General features: G+C 39.7%; 1 protein-coding gene across 5 annotated transcripts in view; it reads right to left on the bottom strand.

Annotated features, from left to right (window-relative positions):
* Window positions 1-1503: 1503 nt before the first annotated feature.
* The window catches only part of RUNX2 (RUNX family transcription factor 2), a 206591-nt gene continuing 193815 nt past the window's right edge, over window positions 1504-14279 (bottom strand). For 4 of the 5 annotated variants that reach the window (XM_016131173.2, XM_036229754.1, XM_036229855.1 and 1 more), the window contains one exon: window positions 1504-5273. In XM_016131173.2, coding sequence (XP_015986659.2) covers window positions 4795-5273 — 479 coding nt within the window. In that variant the 3' untranslated portion in view covers window positions 1504-4794. Of the gene's footprint in view, window positions 5274-6848; window positions 6915-14279 lie in introns of all 5 variants that reach the window. The other variant, XM_016131171.2, reaches the window with a different exon arrangement.

Here is a 14279-nt window from a genome sequence, read left to right as displayed (position 1 = left end):
CCACCTCCACCTCCCACGCGATGCCTTTTAAAGTTACACAGATGTTTGACTTAAAAGGATAAATAAATATACATCTCCAAAGAGTTGCAAACAAATGTCCTAGCCTAGATTCACCTAAGCGCTTTTAGGATGTCTCCTAGTCTTAGAAAATAGCTGTTTCCATGATTTCTCAGAAAACTCAGTGCCGAAGGGCTAAGAATGAGCAGATCTTAAAGGAGGCCTCTGACTCTAGCGTGATGTGGGCCACTGGCCAGTCACTGAGCTCCTCTGCACCATGGTTTCCTGGTCCCTCTTTTAGAACTGTGGTTAGCCGAGGCGTACAGACAGCACAGGACATAAAGAAAGCCACCGCTCTACTCGGGCCCTCAACCTCATCACAGGGGAGGGACTTACCAAAAACAAACAATGGCCCAGAAAAAAAATCTGCAAACTATAGTTATGCCTGCTTAGTTGAATTCTTCTGAGGCTGGAGCTCTCCGGGCCAAACTCCATTTTTACTCATCCTCGGGCTTTGGCTTACTTTCTGTTTAAGAACCCCAAAGAGATGTGGGAAGGAACACTGACTTCTCGCTGTGGCTGGGCTGCCTGGAGTCTTCTGATTATAGCCAGAGGTTCACTTGCTGGCTCCTGTTCACGTGCCCAGAGATTAGAGTCACGGAACCACTGAGGCTGCTGTCTTTATGCCCTGACTGGTCCCATGGTTTGGTCCCCCATAAGGGGCTTTACCCACAGATGGGGTGAGCACTCCTTCCTCCAAACACAGGCTGATAAGAAAGAGAGTTTACTGCCAGATTCTTCGCCCATCCTTCTCCAGGAATAGGACAAAACAAGAACCCAGTGCTTATCGAGATTTTTTTCCCAAGTACCAGGGATATAGGGTCCCTGCTCTCATTCAGACCTAGCAAGTCCTATGACTAATAAGTGCCCAGGTGTAGGCAGGAGTAGGCGTCAGACCAGAGAAGAAACCGCGGATGAGAAAAGACCCAATGTACACACATGACAAAACCAAAAAAGCCATTTTATTGAAAATTAAATTCAAACTTCAAATTAATATTACAATCATGAGAAAAATGCCAAATAATTCAATTTACAGTTGCAACATACAATACAAATAGTCCCTTTGAAGTTAAGAGTAAACTCATCCACAATCATGACCTGTGGCACAAAGCAGAATTTGTACAATATGTGCATGGAAAGCAAATCTTGGGCAACAGCGATTGGAAAAAAATAAAAATGAAAAGCTTGTATTTACACAAAATGCTACAAATATTTTTGTTCCACAGAAACCTAAGAATGGAAAAGCATATCCAAAAAAATGGAATTTTATTCAGAATACCTAAGAAATTACTGTAAGTTACGGTTTTGGCTGATATATTTCAAAGTACTGCAGTAAAAAGCAAACAGTTATTTGTAAACATGAAGTAAACAAACATCTAAAAAAATTCTCACATAGAAAATATTTTTCAAATGCATTATTTTTTTAAAAAAACAACAAATTCAAGGTTTGGAAGAGTCATCTTTTATTTATTTGTTATTATTCTTTCGGATATCATAGATGTAATTATTGATTTGGCTAATGCATTGTGTTTCCATGTATTAACCTAGACTCTGAGCCAGCCCCTTTCCCGGGAATGGAGGGAACTCTTTAAGCCAGCACACATATCTCCTCCCCTCTGAATCTGCAACGGATGGTCCCTCATGGGGTGGATTTTTCTGCTTATTTTAGAAAGGTCCTGGTGGGGTAAGACAGTCTAAAAAGCAAACAATAGCTAATCTGCTGAGTCTCTCAGTTCCAGGCTAGATATTGTTCCACTGATCTACCACCAAAGCTGTGGTACCTGTTCTGGAACTCTGACACAGGTTAAAATTTGTGAGTCAACTGAAACATTAAAGAAAGCGGCTACGTTGGTCACGCTGTAAACTTCAGCAACATTTATGCTACATAAAGAGCTGAGCTCTTTTTAACCTGAAGGAAACAGAATGTTGGCTAGTATGTGGTTCCATAGAAGTAAGCTTTGCTTTGGTCTTGAAATCACAAATCATACACATGACCCAGTGCAAATTAAGGGTTCTGTTAAAAAAAAAAAAAATAGATAAAAGAATAATTTAACTCCCAGGCCAAAAAAGGGCAGAATTTGATCTTAAAAAAAAAAAAAAATGTGAATTACCCCAGTGGAGTGGTTGGAGTGAGGGTAAAAGGAAGAAGTGCTTGAATTTTTCCCAAGAAAAAATTTTTAAGTGTTTCTGGGTTGCTGCCTGCAGCCACTATAACATTTCAACACAAAAGCATCCCTAAAGTCACTTAGTATGTGTACTGTAAACTTAAAAAAGCCCTTTTAACATTAAAAAATAATGTACAAATATAGTACCTTTTTTATTAAATAGGGTACAGCTGGCACTGGCGGTAACATTTTTATGTCAATTAATTAAAACTGAAATGTGTAACCAGACACTGGCTTTTTTAAGTGCTGCTGAAACAAACACACGTTTTACACTTACAAATAAATGGACAGTGGTGTGCTTCAAGCTACCACACACACAATAAATAGCATCAATTACTACTTCCATCTTAAGTAATAGAAAAGTGGCTTATTTATCTAAGCATACTTGGTATACAACCTTTAGAAGGCAAAGTGTTTTGTTTTGGTTTAGTTTCCCCTCAATTTTTATTAAGAGCCAGGATGGATTCTAACGGGGACTCCCAGGCAAGAAGCACAGGTCCGACTGCCCCACAAGCTATCCTGCAATGCTTGGTGGCCTAGAAAGGTGGGCATGAGAATGACTAAAGAGAGCAAGGGGCTTGTGGGGATTGAAGGCAAATCTCTACGAAGTTCTGCTGGGGGGAATGGGGCACAGAATTCAAATGAAGGGCCCCTGACCTGTGGAGGAGGAGGGCAGGGATTTGCCTGGTGGTGTCATGAGATAATCCTGGTTTAGATTAAAACTTCACACTTGAGAATTTGCCATGTGGCCGCCAGGAGTGGTCAAAGTGCATCCTGTAGGAGGGCTTCAGCTCAAATTCATACACGGTAGTAGACACTAAACTCCACATTCCACATAGATTTGCCTTTCCTTTTCCTCCACCGTGAGAAATATGACTATCTAAGGTTGTATATGGGATGCCACAGGCTGTATGTTCTCCCAGATCAGCTATCTGCTGGAACTTGCCTGCTACTTCAGATGACCCTGTTCCCATAAGACAATGACTTAATTCTGCTCCTTTAAATGCAAGTTCTGCGGAGTGCTGCCAGCAGGGCCTTGGGTATGGCAAATTTGGGTTCCCCTGGCCTACTGTTTGGTAAGGCAGGTTGGTTAAGAATCTCTGGTGCAATTTTGCTTTCCTGTGCTATGTGTATTGTGATTGATCCTCTGGCCATACGTGTGGCTTTCAGCTCACTACATCTTCACTATGAAGCCTGGCGATTTAGGGTTCTGCTTTAACTGTGAAACCACAGAACATTTTTCTGCAGTTCAAAGATTCCCTTGTCTTTTTAATATGACAAGCCATTGCTATTTGAAAGAAATGAGGAAATCACATAATTCCAGCATTTTATGCTGATAAAGGCCAACATAAGTGATAAAGAGCTAAGAGTTATTTTTTTAATCCCTAATTATTGCTTTAAAAGACAAAGCTGTGTTAGAGGCAGTCAAAGATCTGAAAGAACTAAGCATAACATTTCCTTCATACAAAAACAAGCTATATCTAAAATATTTGGAGATGGAAGTATTTTTAAAATCACATTGAGCCTGGATGAACTGATTGCTTAGCAATATTCCAGGTATGGCTCTAGCCCACTGAAGAAATTTGTTATTTAATAAAGAGCATTTTTAGAGACCGAAGTCAACATATCAATACACTAAGAAATGTTTCAAGGGTCCAAATGTCATTAAATAATTATAAATATATCTTTAAAGTTATATGACCATTCACTTAGCAAGTTACCTCAGATTTTACACATATTCATAATTTAAAAAAAAAAAGAAACAAATAACACACAGCCAAACACAAACACTATCTATACCATTATGGCTATAATAAGATATTGCCATTTTCAGTTTTGCAAAAAAGGAGAAGAGGGGTTTGGGATGGTATTTCTTTTTAGTTAAATGGGAAAAGGTGGGGGGGGGAAGCATTAAAAAGTGAAATAAAATAACCTATCCTGATCAGTACTTTTGAAGTCACTTTCTTAAAGGAGGGAGAAAAAAAACTGAACCAAACAGTTCAAATGCGTACTTGCAGCAAGTCTGAAAGCAAAGTTTGGAACAGTGATACTGTAATGGAAGCTTCCATTCTACTTCTTTTCCCTTTACGTGCACCGCGACTGGCTTTGTAAGCTGGTCTGCAAAGTGCACTGGTCCATACACAGCTGCAACCGTGAGGATGTGTGGTTTCAAAGCACAGAGAGGAAGCGGCTTTGCTCTTCTTCCTCCTGAACCTGGAGTCCACCTCTCTGAATTGGCATATGAAACATTATTTATAATAAGCCAAACAACAACAGCAACAAAAATATCTTTTCCCTTTGTTTGTGAAAGTACATTTTTTTTCTATTTAAAGAAAAATAGAAAACCATCTGAAACCTGATTAGGATCATCTCTCTTGGGCCTTTTGCTTCTCAATTATCAACCCTCTTATGGTTGCAAACTCATGAATGAGTGAATGAAAAATCTTCTAAAAAGTAGGCACTTTGTAGATAGCTAATCGATATACATATATATGCACTCTCTCTATATATGTATATATTGATACATTTGGGATGTGGCTCCCAGATACCGCTGGGCCACCGCTGAGGAATTTCAATATGGTCGCCAAACAGATTCATCCATTCTGCCACTAGAATTCAAAACAGTTGGGGAACTGCTGTGGCTTCCATCAGCGTCAACACCATCATTCTGGTTAGGCAAATTTGGATTTAATAGCGTGCTGCCATTCGAGGTGGTGGTGCATGGCGGAAGCATTCTGGAAGGAGACCGGTCTCCCCCCGGCACCATGGGGAACTGATAGGATCCTGATGAAGTGCCATAGTAGAGATATGGAGTGCTGCTGGTCTGGAAGGGTCCGCTCTGGCTTTGGGAAGAGCCGGGGTAGGGTGGTGGCAGGTAGGTGTGGTAGTGAGTGGTGGCGGACATACCGAGGGACATGCCTGAGGTGACTGGCGGGGTGTAAGTAAAGGTGGCTGGATAGTGCATTCGTGGGTTGGAGAAGCGGCTCTCAGTGAGGGATGAAATGCTTGGGAACTGCCTGGGGTCTGAAAAAGGGCCCAGTTCTGAAGCACCTAAAAATTATAACAGAAGATGGGGGGAAAAAATCTGTAAATATCAATTAAAATAATGATAGAATTTTTACAAGAAAAAAGAAAACTTTAGCTTCCCAAAAAGGAACAGCAAGCCACAAACAGATCTTCAAATGTACCGGTCACTACATAGTCTTTTTTTCTTTCCACTTTACAGTCTTAGCAGCATTTATCTTTAAGTTCTTCATCCCCAGAGAATCCCAAAGGGCTTTAAAAACCCAGTGTGTGCTAGGTCATACGTATAAACCAACCCAACACTCTGATCATATAGATTCACTCACCAGACTTTAAGACTGACTCTTCATTAATGTTTTTTCCCTCTTTTTGTTTCTCGTTGCATATCAGATATTGAAAGTGACATTTTTACTAAGTCAGACAAGCTTCTTTTTCTCAACCCAATACAAAGAAATTCCAAGATGATCAGTTTTGTTACTGGTACTCTTAGCAGGGCCCCCTTTCATCAATGAAGGAACTTCAAAAAGATAGCCTAACAGGTTCTTTTCAGCTCTTAAAATAATTTAAAATCTTGTTTCAGTCTTTGTCTTAGTAGCAGATTAAAAAAACAAACAAACAAACAAACAAATAAAAACCAGATTGAAATCAAACCTGATTTCAATGTATTCTGGAACTATATTACTTATCTGGGGGCATATAGGGAGATCCTAGCCCTTAAAAATTCTCCCAAAGATCATAAACCAAATAAGTAGACTTTAAAAGTGTGGGGGATTAGGGCAGGCTTGATGCCTGGAAATCACTGCATTTCAAACCTTGACAGAAGACACAGGACCTGACTTGGGCCAGGTGCCTACAACAGCTTTTGTGAAAGGCTCCCTGTGTAGGGCAGATGTGAGGAAGGCACTTCCTCACCCATTTACCAGGCCCCTGTGCCACATCCTAGAGAATCAGCTGCAGGCCGATTTGAACCGGTAACCTGGAGGCAAAGATGGTTTTCCCCTAAAATGTTAAGTCCTTTAGCTTCTAAAGCTAATAGTATGTTTCCTTAACAGATATTTTTGGCGTTTAACTTAAGAAACCACAGTTATAAACCACGTCACGTGGAAATCAGTTTTCAAAGACTGGGTTATGATATTCTAAAACTGACAGAATTGTGACAAGCCCTTTTATATAATACCAGTGTTCTTAAGATTTTGATCGTATCTAAAATCTTCTAATTCTTTGGATGTCATATCTCTGCTTTTCCTATGAGCTTATCTATAAGGGAAAGCACTTAGTAATTCTTGAAGGTCTTGGTGAGTAGGTACTTCTTCAGCCCCATTTTTATTTAGCATTTGTTCTTGGATGCTACAATATTTGTTAAAGGAATAATCCTAATACTTTTCTTTAAAGGTGCTGATTGAGAGTTGTTAATTTTTATTAAAATGCACACTGTCTTTTAATCTCCATAAAATGCTAGGGGTAAGTGCCACGATGTGCATTTGTAACAAAAAGTGACTATTTAAAAGTAATATATAGTTAACAAAAGTTTTTCTCACAAATCTGGCAGTAGCAATCAGACAGCCCCACCCAGCCCAGCCCAGCAATTGTTAAAAGTCTCACCTGCCTGGCTCTTCTTACTGAGAGTGGAAGGCCAAAGGCAGAAGTCAGAGGTGGCAGTGTCATCATCTGTAAAATGAGGGGGACGAGCTCTAAGTTCCCTTCCAGCTCTAACGTTCTATCACCATGAATTCCAAGACAGAGGGAGAAGCAACAGCCTTAGGGGAGGGGGAGGCAGAGAAGTTCCCACCCCTCATTAGTACTTTCCCCTGGAATCCACGAGCCCATAAGCAGAGGGTAAAAAGCTAGTAGGCAGCTTCTAATACCAGAAACGAACACTTTCAAGATGACAAACCAAAACTAACACAGTCTGGGCAGTTACTCTGCTTTTTATAAATTCTTCCATCCTCAACTGGCCTCTACCTAACCCCTCCCAAATACAAAATTCTGACAAGCTTAAGTTTAAAAATGTATAAGTAGTGATTATGACAGACTTGAAAATGGGAGCAGGTGAGATTTAACATCTCCCTCACCCCAGGCTTATGTATCACCTTACACGATAGAGGCACAATATGGAGGTCACAGATGTTCCTCAGCCAGCCTTTTCACTGCAGAGCTAAGGCGAACTTGAGTTGGCAGAGGTAATAGTTATAGGCAGGCCACTTCTGTACACATTAAGCTCAATGCTCAGATCATGTGAAAGAAACCAGAATAATGTGAGCAATTTCATAAAGGAAGAAGTCACACTTAAGACATCAATGTTTGCCCCCCACAAAGGCACTGAGATCACACAGATAGGCTTGTCAGTGTAAAAAATGCTTCTTGTGAGTATTTGTACTTAAAATATACTGTAGTCCTAATTAAAATTCCATGTGGTTTCCTTTATTTTGATGCAGAAGCCTCATTAAAGGCCTTTATGTGTGGCTCTGCCAATAAACTACAATATGGTTTTGAACTTATCCCTCCACTCCCACCCACTTTTTCTATTTTACCTGATATATTTTGCTATTTTTATTATCCATAACATGTCGGGATCACTGTACCTTTTTGGTTTATAGATGCCAGCTAATGCAAATTGACATTCATTTTTCAATTAATGAGTGCTGGTTGTGATGTATAGAAAACAACGCAACAAATTTCTGCTAGTTTTACAGAACCCTGACCAATCATTTCTAGCCATTTGAGACTATACCGTCTCGAGGAGTAACTCCTTCTGGGCAAAGAGAGCTAACGTAATCTTTCGAGGGATTATTTCAACGTAATTTTTATAACTTATAAAAATCAGAATTTTCTGGAATTCGCTCAGTCATTTTGTTATCAGAAAGTGTTATATAAAGAATGAATGTTAACAACTTGCTACGGTATCACATGAGATCACTTATATAATAATCCATAATGGATTAATCCTCATCTTCAATTTAAAATTGTTGGAGAAGCAAATGATATAATTAAATTTTCTTTCATTGAATAGGGTTGTATCTATACTGCTAATCTCTGTTCTGTATGTGAACTCAGATCTTCTTTTAGACTGCCTTCTTGGGTTAAGTTGACTATGTCCTAAATTACTCATTCCTGTGTTGCTAGACACATTATTACAGCTACAAATTTAAAAAACAGACCTCGATATTATATCAACTAAAGGGAAAATGTATTGCGTACTCATTAAAAGGGTTGAGATGAAAGTCTGGAAGAGTTCTAAAAGTACTATTAATCCAATCTAAGTTTATAAATGTAAAACCAAAGCTCAGTAACTGCCCCAGTGATATGCCTTGTAGCTTCAGAGCTCCCCAGAGACAGTTTAAAACTTCTGACTACAACTGAAATCTGACTACTGATTAAATAAAGCCAGTACCGCCAGGAGTTACTTGAAACCCGAGATAAACATGGTGCATCTTCCCAATGGGCTGGTTTCACTCAACTTCGAGTCAAGGGTGCACTTTACAGCAAACATGAATATGATATGGAGTAGATGCAACACTTGGGTGAATTTTTAGACAAATAAAATATGACTTCAACAAAATTCTGCACTTGTAAAGTTTTAGATTATGCTTCCAGATCAACTAAGGTACCCATTTACCTTCCTCTGCTGGTTGGGGTACTCTGATGGAAAAATCCAAACCCTTCATTTGCTGTTTAGATAATCCTAGTCTAACCTGTTAATAAATAGAGAAACTGAGATCCAGAGAAAGGGAGCCATTTACTCTACAAAATCACACAGCTCGAGAGAAGCTGAGCCACAAACTAGATGGACTGCTTTGACTTCTGACCTTTTTGCAATCTTAGTTACCCTAAAGAAATTTGGTTGACACAATCACAGATATACAAATTTCCTGCCATAAAAGTCTATTTGTCTAAATAAATTTGCCTAAAATTATTGCAGTAGGCTCTTCTAGGGCCTATGTGTTGCCCCAATGAGAGTTACTGTCTTTGGAATACTATTAACAACTCTTTGAGGTCTTGTGGTTGATTCAGCCTACTAAAGAGTAAGCAATTTGTTCATTTGCTCATGTCATAATATGAATGAGACCAAGGTCAAGGGTTTGATTCCCTTTGGACCTGCTGGTTTCCTACAGATGCATTTCATCCCAGAACTGGTATCTGCACCCCTTGCCACAGTTAGACAGCTTGCAAATGAACGAAGTTGTCATAAACACAGATGCAAAAACCTTGCTCATTAAAACAGCAGCAACAGCAAAAGTTTCACAACCTAATATGTATGGGGAAGAATATGTTAATAAAACGCCCATGAAGCAAAAATAAAAATAATATTAATGTTAAAAGTAAAAAAATATCTTGCCCCTCCTCTCAAGGTCTATGGGGAAAAAAAGAAATAGCCTTTCTACCCAACCAGGTTTCTTAGATGTGAAATCAAGATAAGGGAGAATAAAAGAAAACCTCTTATCTTTAATATTTGTGGCCTGCAATCTGCCACTCAGCATCTTTCACTGCTTTCTAATGCTAGCTATCTTGGATCATGCTTAACTCCTGGCTAAAGAGTGAGCTGTTGAGGGCAGTGATCTGTCTAATTCTTGTTTGTCTCCCCTTCGGTGCTTAACAACAATAATACTTGACATTTCCAGGCCTTTACCTAGTACTTCAACTTACATTTTCTCATCTAGTAGGCTCTCAATAAATAATGGTTGGCTGAAAATGGGCAAAGAGATCTCTAGAATGAAAGGAAATAGTAGTTAAAAAAGAGTAACAGACTGGGTCCTTGCCATTTGAGGCTGTCAGCTAGGAAATACCGTACCCATGTACTGTCCCCTGTTAGCAGTTGAATTTACACGCCCCAGCTGAGGAGGCAGGTCGGGCAGAGAAAAGGAGAAAGGGGCCTTGAATCCAGGGGGTACATACACTGGCATGTTCAGAGTCCTCTGTCCTGCTTTTTTAATGCGAGGGCATAAATGTACATAATGAAAAGCCATCATACTTCTGGCAATGAGGTGTGAACTTCAAAGCTTCATTGGGGCCTTTTAAATGTTAAGAGTTATTGCTTCGACAAATCTCAAATAAAATCCAAGTACTTTTTATTAACCCCCTCCTGGCATTCTTTCCATTGGAACACATAATATATGACTTCTCTGCAGAGCAGCTCTCCTCTAAGAATCTTATTCCCCATCGATTTGGTTGCCCCCTCCCCAACTGCTCTCTATGACATAATTTTGTATTTCATTCCTGTCCCAATAGCACTTATTTTCCATATCACTCTTTTGGGTTTTTAGTCATTACTTTACTAAGTTATTAGCTGTGTCTTAGCCTGTTTTCTCCAACTGTAAAGTAAGCCTTGGATGGTAAAAGTTATGATTTATTTTCCTCTCTTATCTTTCAGACCCTTCTACATTGTAAGAGCTTAAATTTTATTTTTGAAATGTAGGTGTATTGAGGAAGAGATAAATAAATGAATAATTAGTCTATAGTCTAATAGCTAGTGCATTTTTGACACATTAAAAATGATATAATAAGCATTAAGCAATGTTGACATCAAATCTAAAATATAATTCAAATACCATTCCACGATATGAAACTTTTTAAAAATCTCTTTGAAAAATGTTCAAAGCTCTCCCCAAGCATCGTTATATTGCTTGACCTCATGTTTCAGAGAGTGGCACGCAAATGACAGTTGCCACAGGTGAACAGATCCCTCTGTTTGCCACCGGTGTTGTTCCCCATACTTAGGGCCAGTGTCTCTAGGGAGGAGCCATGGGGAGAAGAAATGAAGGAGAAAAAGGGCCAGGACAGAAATGCATGGCCTGTAGGAAGGTTAGTTAGCACACTCACTTTCCTCAGGATCCCAGGTTAAGTGCTGCCACTAAAGGTCCTATTATTTATTCGGGGTGCGTGGTGAAGTAACAGAGGATAAGGCTTACATCCTGTTTGAATTTCTAAACTAATATATAGAGCCAGTGTGTCAAGAGTCATCAAGCATCACGGATGACCTTTGTAGATGAAGAAGTGGAAGCCTGGCGACACGGCAGATCTGAGTGATATCACGATATTAAATGTGGTTCGATCCCAGGTCCAGGTGTTCTACTCTACCTCTGCTGCCCTGACAGAGCACGATGGCAGGAAAATGCGGAGGATCTGCCTTGAGTTTCCTTCGATCTGCATTCTATGAAAACAGATATGGAAGGGGAAAATCTCCCATTTATATACTACTTTTTCAGGCTACACAGGTGGCAGAGGCCTTAAAACCAGAGGGTGTCACTCCCTTTCAGCACAGGTCATCCACCTTTCACAAAGCATGACTGAGAAACTGCAATAAAGTAGCGAAAAATAAGGAAGAGGTTATTGGCTCATTTAGAGCCCTCTGCTCTTCTTTTCCAAGGTCATGACCCACTACTCCTCATTATGAACCCTCCTGTTCAAGGCAGGACATATACTCAGGACTCTCACTGGACCTCTGTTCATGCTCTCCACAGACTCACAGCCACCTCTCTTCTTTCTGCCAGACCAAGGTAAGTAAGCACTGTTTTTAAAGCTCACCACTACACAAGGACTTCTCAGGTATAAAAATACTTGTCTTTTCTTTACCACGTATAGCTTCATTATTTATGATGTAAATTTTACCTCTCCATGCGTTTTAAGGAATTATCATTGGTTTTAGATAAGTATTTTCACTCTCCAACTAAAGGGAAAGCAAATTAAGAATAAGAACCTTGTACCCTGAGAAGACAGGTGCTTCAAAAAACTGAGCTAACAAATAAATTACTACCATAGTCTCAAAGCAGGTAATGTGACAGAAGAAATGCTATGTAAACATATCCAAAATCAATTTTAAACTACATTAGAATATCACTTTGCATTTTCTACATTGAGGTTTTAAGGGACTTTACATTAATTTCCTACTTTCTCTGAATTTGTCTCTTCATACTAAAATGATCAGGGATCTATTACTAAATTGGCTTTACTTTCAATTTCATTAGATATTAACTGGAAAAGTATGCCCTATATGGGGGGAATGTAATTGGTCCTACTGGTGGAGAAGCAATCAGCAAAATAAGAATTTGAAATTAATTTTTTAAGATAATGAAAAGTCAGACAAGCAAACGCCACAGTTTTGCAAAGGAGAGGAAAAGGGCCTCAACTGTCCAGAATAAATATTTATTTTCTGTGTTTTAATAAATTGTACTATTTTCACTGCACGCTCACAAATTTTGAAAGACCGGCTCATCCTGAGGCTAAGAAAGTATGCTATGCTGAAGGAAAAGGGGGAAGGGGGCAACAACCTGGCAATTTTCAGAAACTTCAACCATTCTTTAAGCCCACCTGAATTTTAAGGATATTGTTGAAATAATATAATTTCCTCTTTGTGAAGGGGAAGGAGGCAGGCAGTAGAAGATGTGTGAGTATATGTGTATGCATGTAGGAAGGGACAGTAAGAGAGAAGGAAAACCAAAGGGTTGGGGAGGGGGGGAGAAACAGAGGAAAAATGAGAGAGGTCTTCTTGCTAGGCCTTGATTAAGAACTTTTTAAAGGCTGGGAAGGGTGGATAGTCTTTGAAACCAGATCCGCTGCAGGAAGGAGGCCAGCACCCAGGACACCGTGTCTTTCAGAAGGGGCCACCCACGGTGCCGTGGCAGTCATATGACTGCTCTGTCACATCCTGAAGCCATTTCCAGCCCATGCACAAGTCTGTGCTCCCATTTAGAGAGGATGGGATATATTGGGAACACACATATGGAAACACTTTCAGAGAATCAGTTTCCATGAAATTCATAATGAGCCAAGTGGCTTCAGATGTGGTTGCGTTCCTCCGATTAGCCAGAAAAAAAAAAAAAGGAAAAAAGGAGGAAAAAAGGGACAAATCCACTCTTTCAGACCTTATTTCAGTTTCAGAAAAATTAAAAACCACTAATGACATGGCTACCAAAACATGGAGCCACAATTAAGAGGAGGAACTAAGAAAAAGAAAGACAGAGGTTTAAAAGCAACAGCCTATCCCTCCTAAAAATAACAGCCTCAGTATTAGTAATCTTATCTCAAACCAGGGGTAGGCTGTCCTGTGATGGTACCTGCCTAGAGTGGACTGATTTTCTGACATCCCAGCAGCATGTAGTGCCCATGAATGTGCAGGGGGCGCTGCAGAAGGACTCAGAGGCCAGAAGACCAGCTCTTATTTGATAACATATGTGGCCAATTAAGATTATTTCAAAAATTGCAACTAAATGATAAGTTGTTCCTAAGTAAATCTTTTAAAAAAGCTAAATGCAGGGGAGGACAGCCTGGTATTTTCCTGTGGCCTGTGCCAGTGGTAACTCAGACTATACTAAAAGCAGAAATTTATGAACTGGCTGAGACCTTATATATTAGACACCAAAGCCTAGCTGATAGGAGGGCATGAAATGCAGGAAGGGGACAAAAGGGGGAAGACTTTTAAAGACGGACATTTATCTGATATTAGTAAGTTAAAATGTGGTTTATATATTAAAACAAAAACTGGCCCATAATGGGGTAAAATTAACATTAACTTTAAGATAAAACTTGACTTGATAATGCTCACCTTGCAGGATTTGGGGTTGTTTGGGGTTATGGCAACATACTGGGAGAGCAGGAGCAATAAAGGAGCTTCCTCTTCCCTTTGGGGTACTTCAGTGGAAAAATCTGAGGAGCATTTCTTTCAAGCTTGGTAGCAAGCCCAAACCCATTGTTTAGGAATGCTCTGATTGACGTTGCTTGATGATGGGCTGGCAATTGCTTAACAGACCAGTCTTTGCTTTGCTCCAACCATAGGACTCTTATAAGTGATTTAATATTCACGGCATCCCACAGTGTTATGAGTTTTACTAAGAGGAGAGAATGGCTAACCAAACGACTGAGATGCAATGGCTCTGATCTGCAGAGGATCTTTATTCTATTGAATCACTTACGTTATAACATTACATCCCCACCACAGCCCTGTAAGGTAGACAATGTCACTGATGACACATTATGAACTGAGGCTCAAAGAAGTAAAGTGATTTCCACAAGGTTACAGACCAGTAAATGGCGACCGGG

This window comes from Rousettus aegyptiacus, unplaced genomic scaffold, assembly GCF_014176215.1.
Source record: "Rousettus aegyptiacus isolate mRouAeg1 unplaced genomic scaffold, mRouAeg1.p scaffold_m13_p_1, whole genome shotgun sequence".
Taxonomy (NCBI): domain Eukaryota; kingdom Metazoa; phylum Chordata; class Mammalia; order Chiroptera; family Pteropodidae; genus Rousettus; species Rousettus aegyptiacus.
The sequence above is the reverse complement of the archived record's forward strand: the minus strand, read 5'-3'. Positions and strand labels throughout refer to the sequence as shown.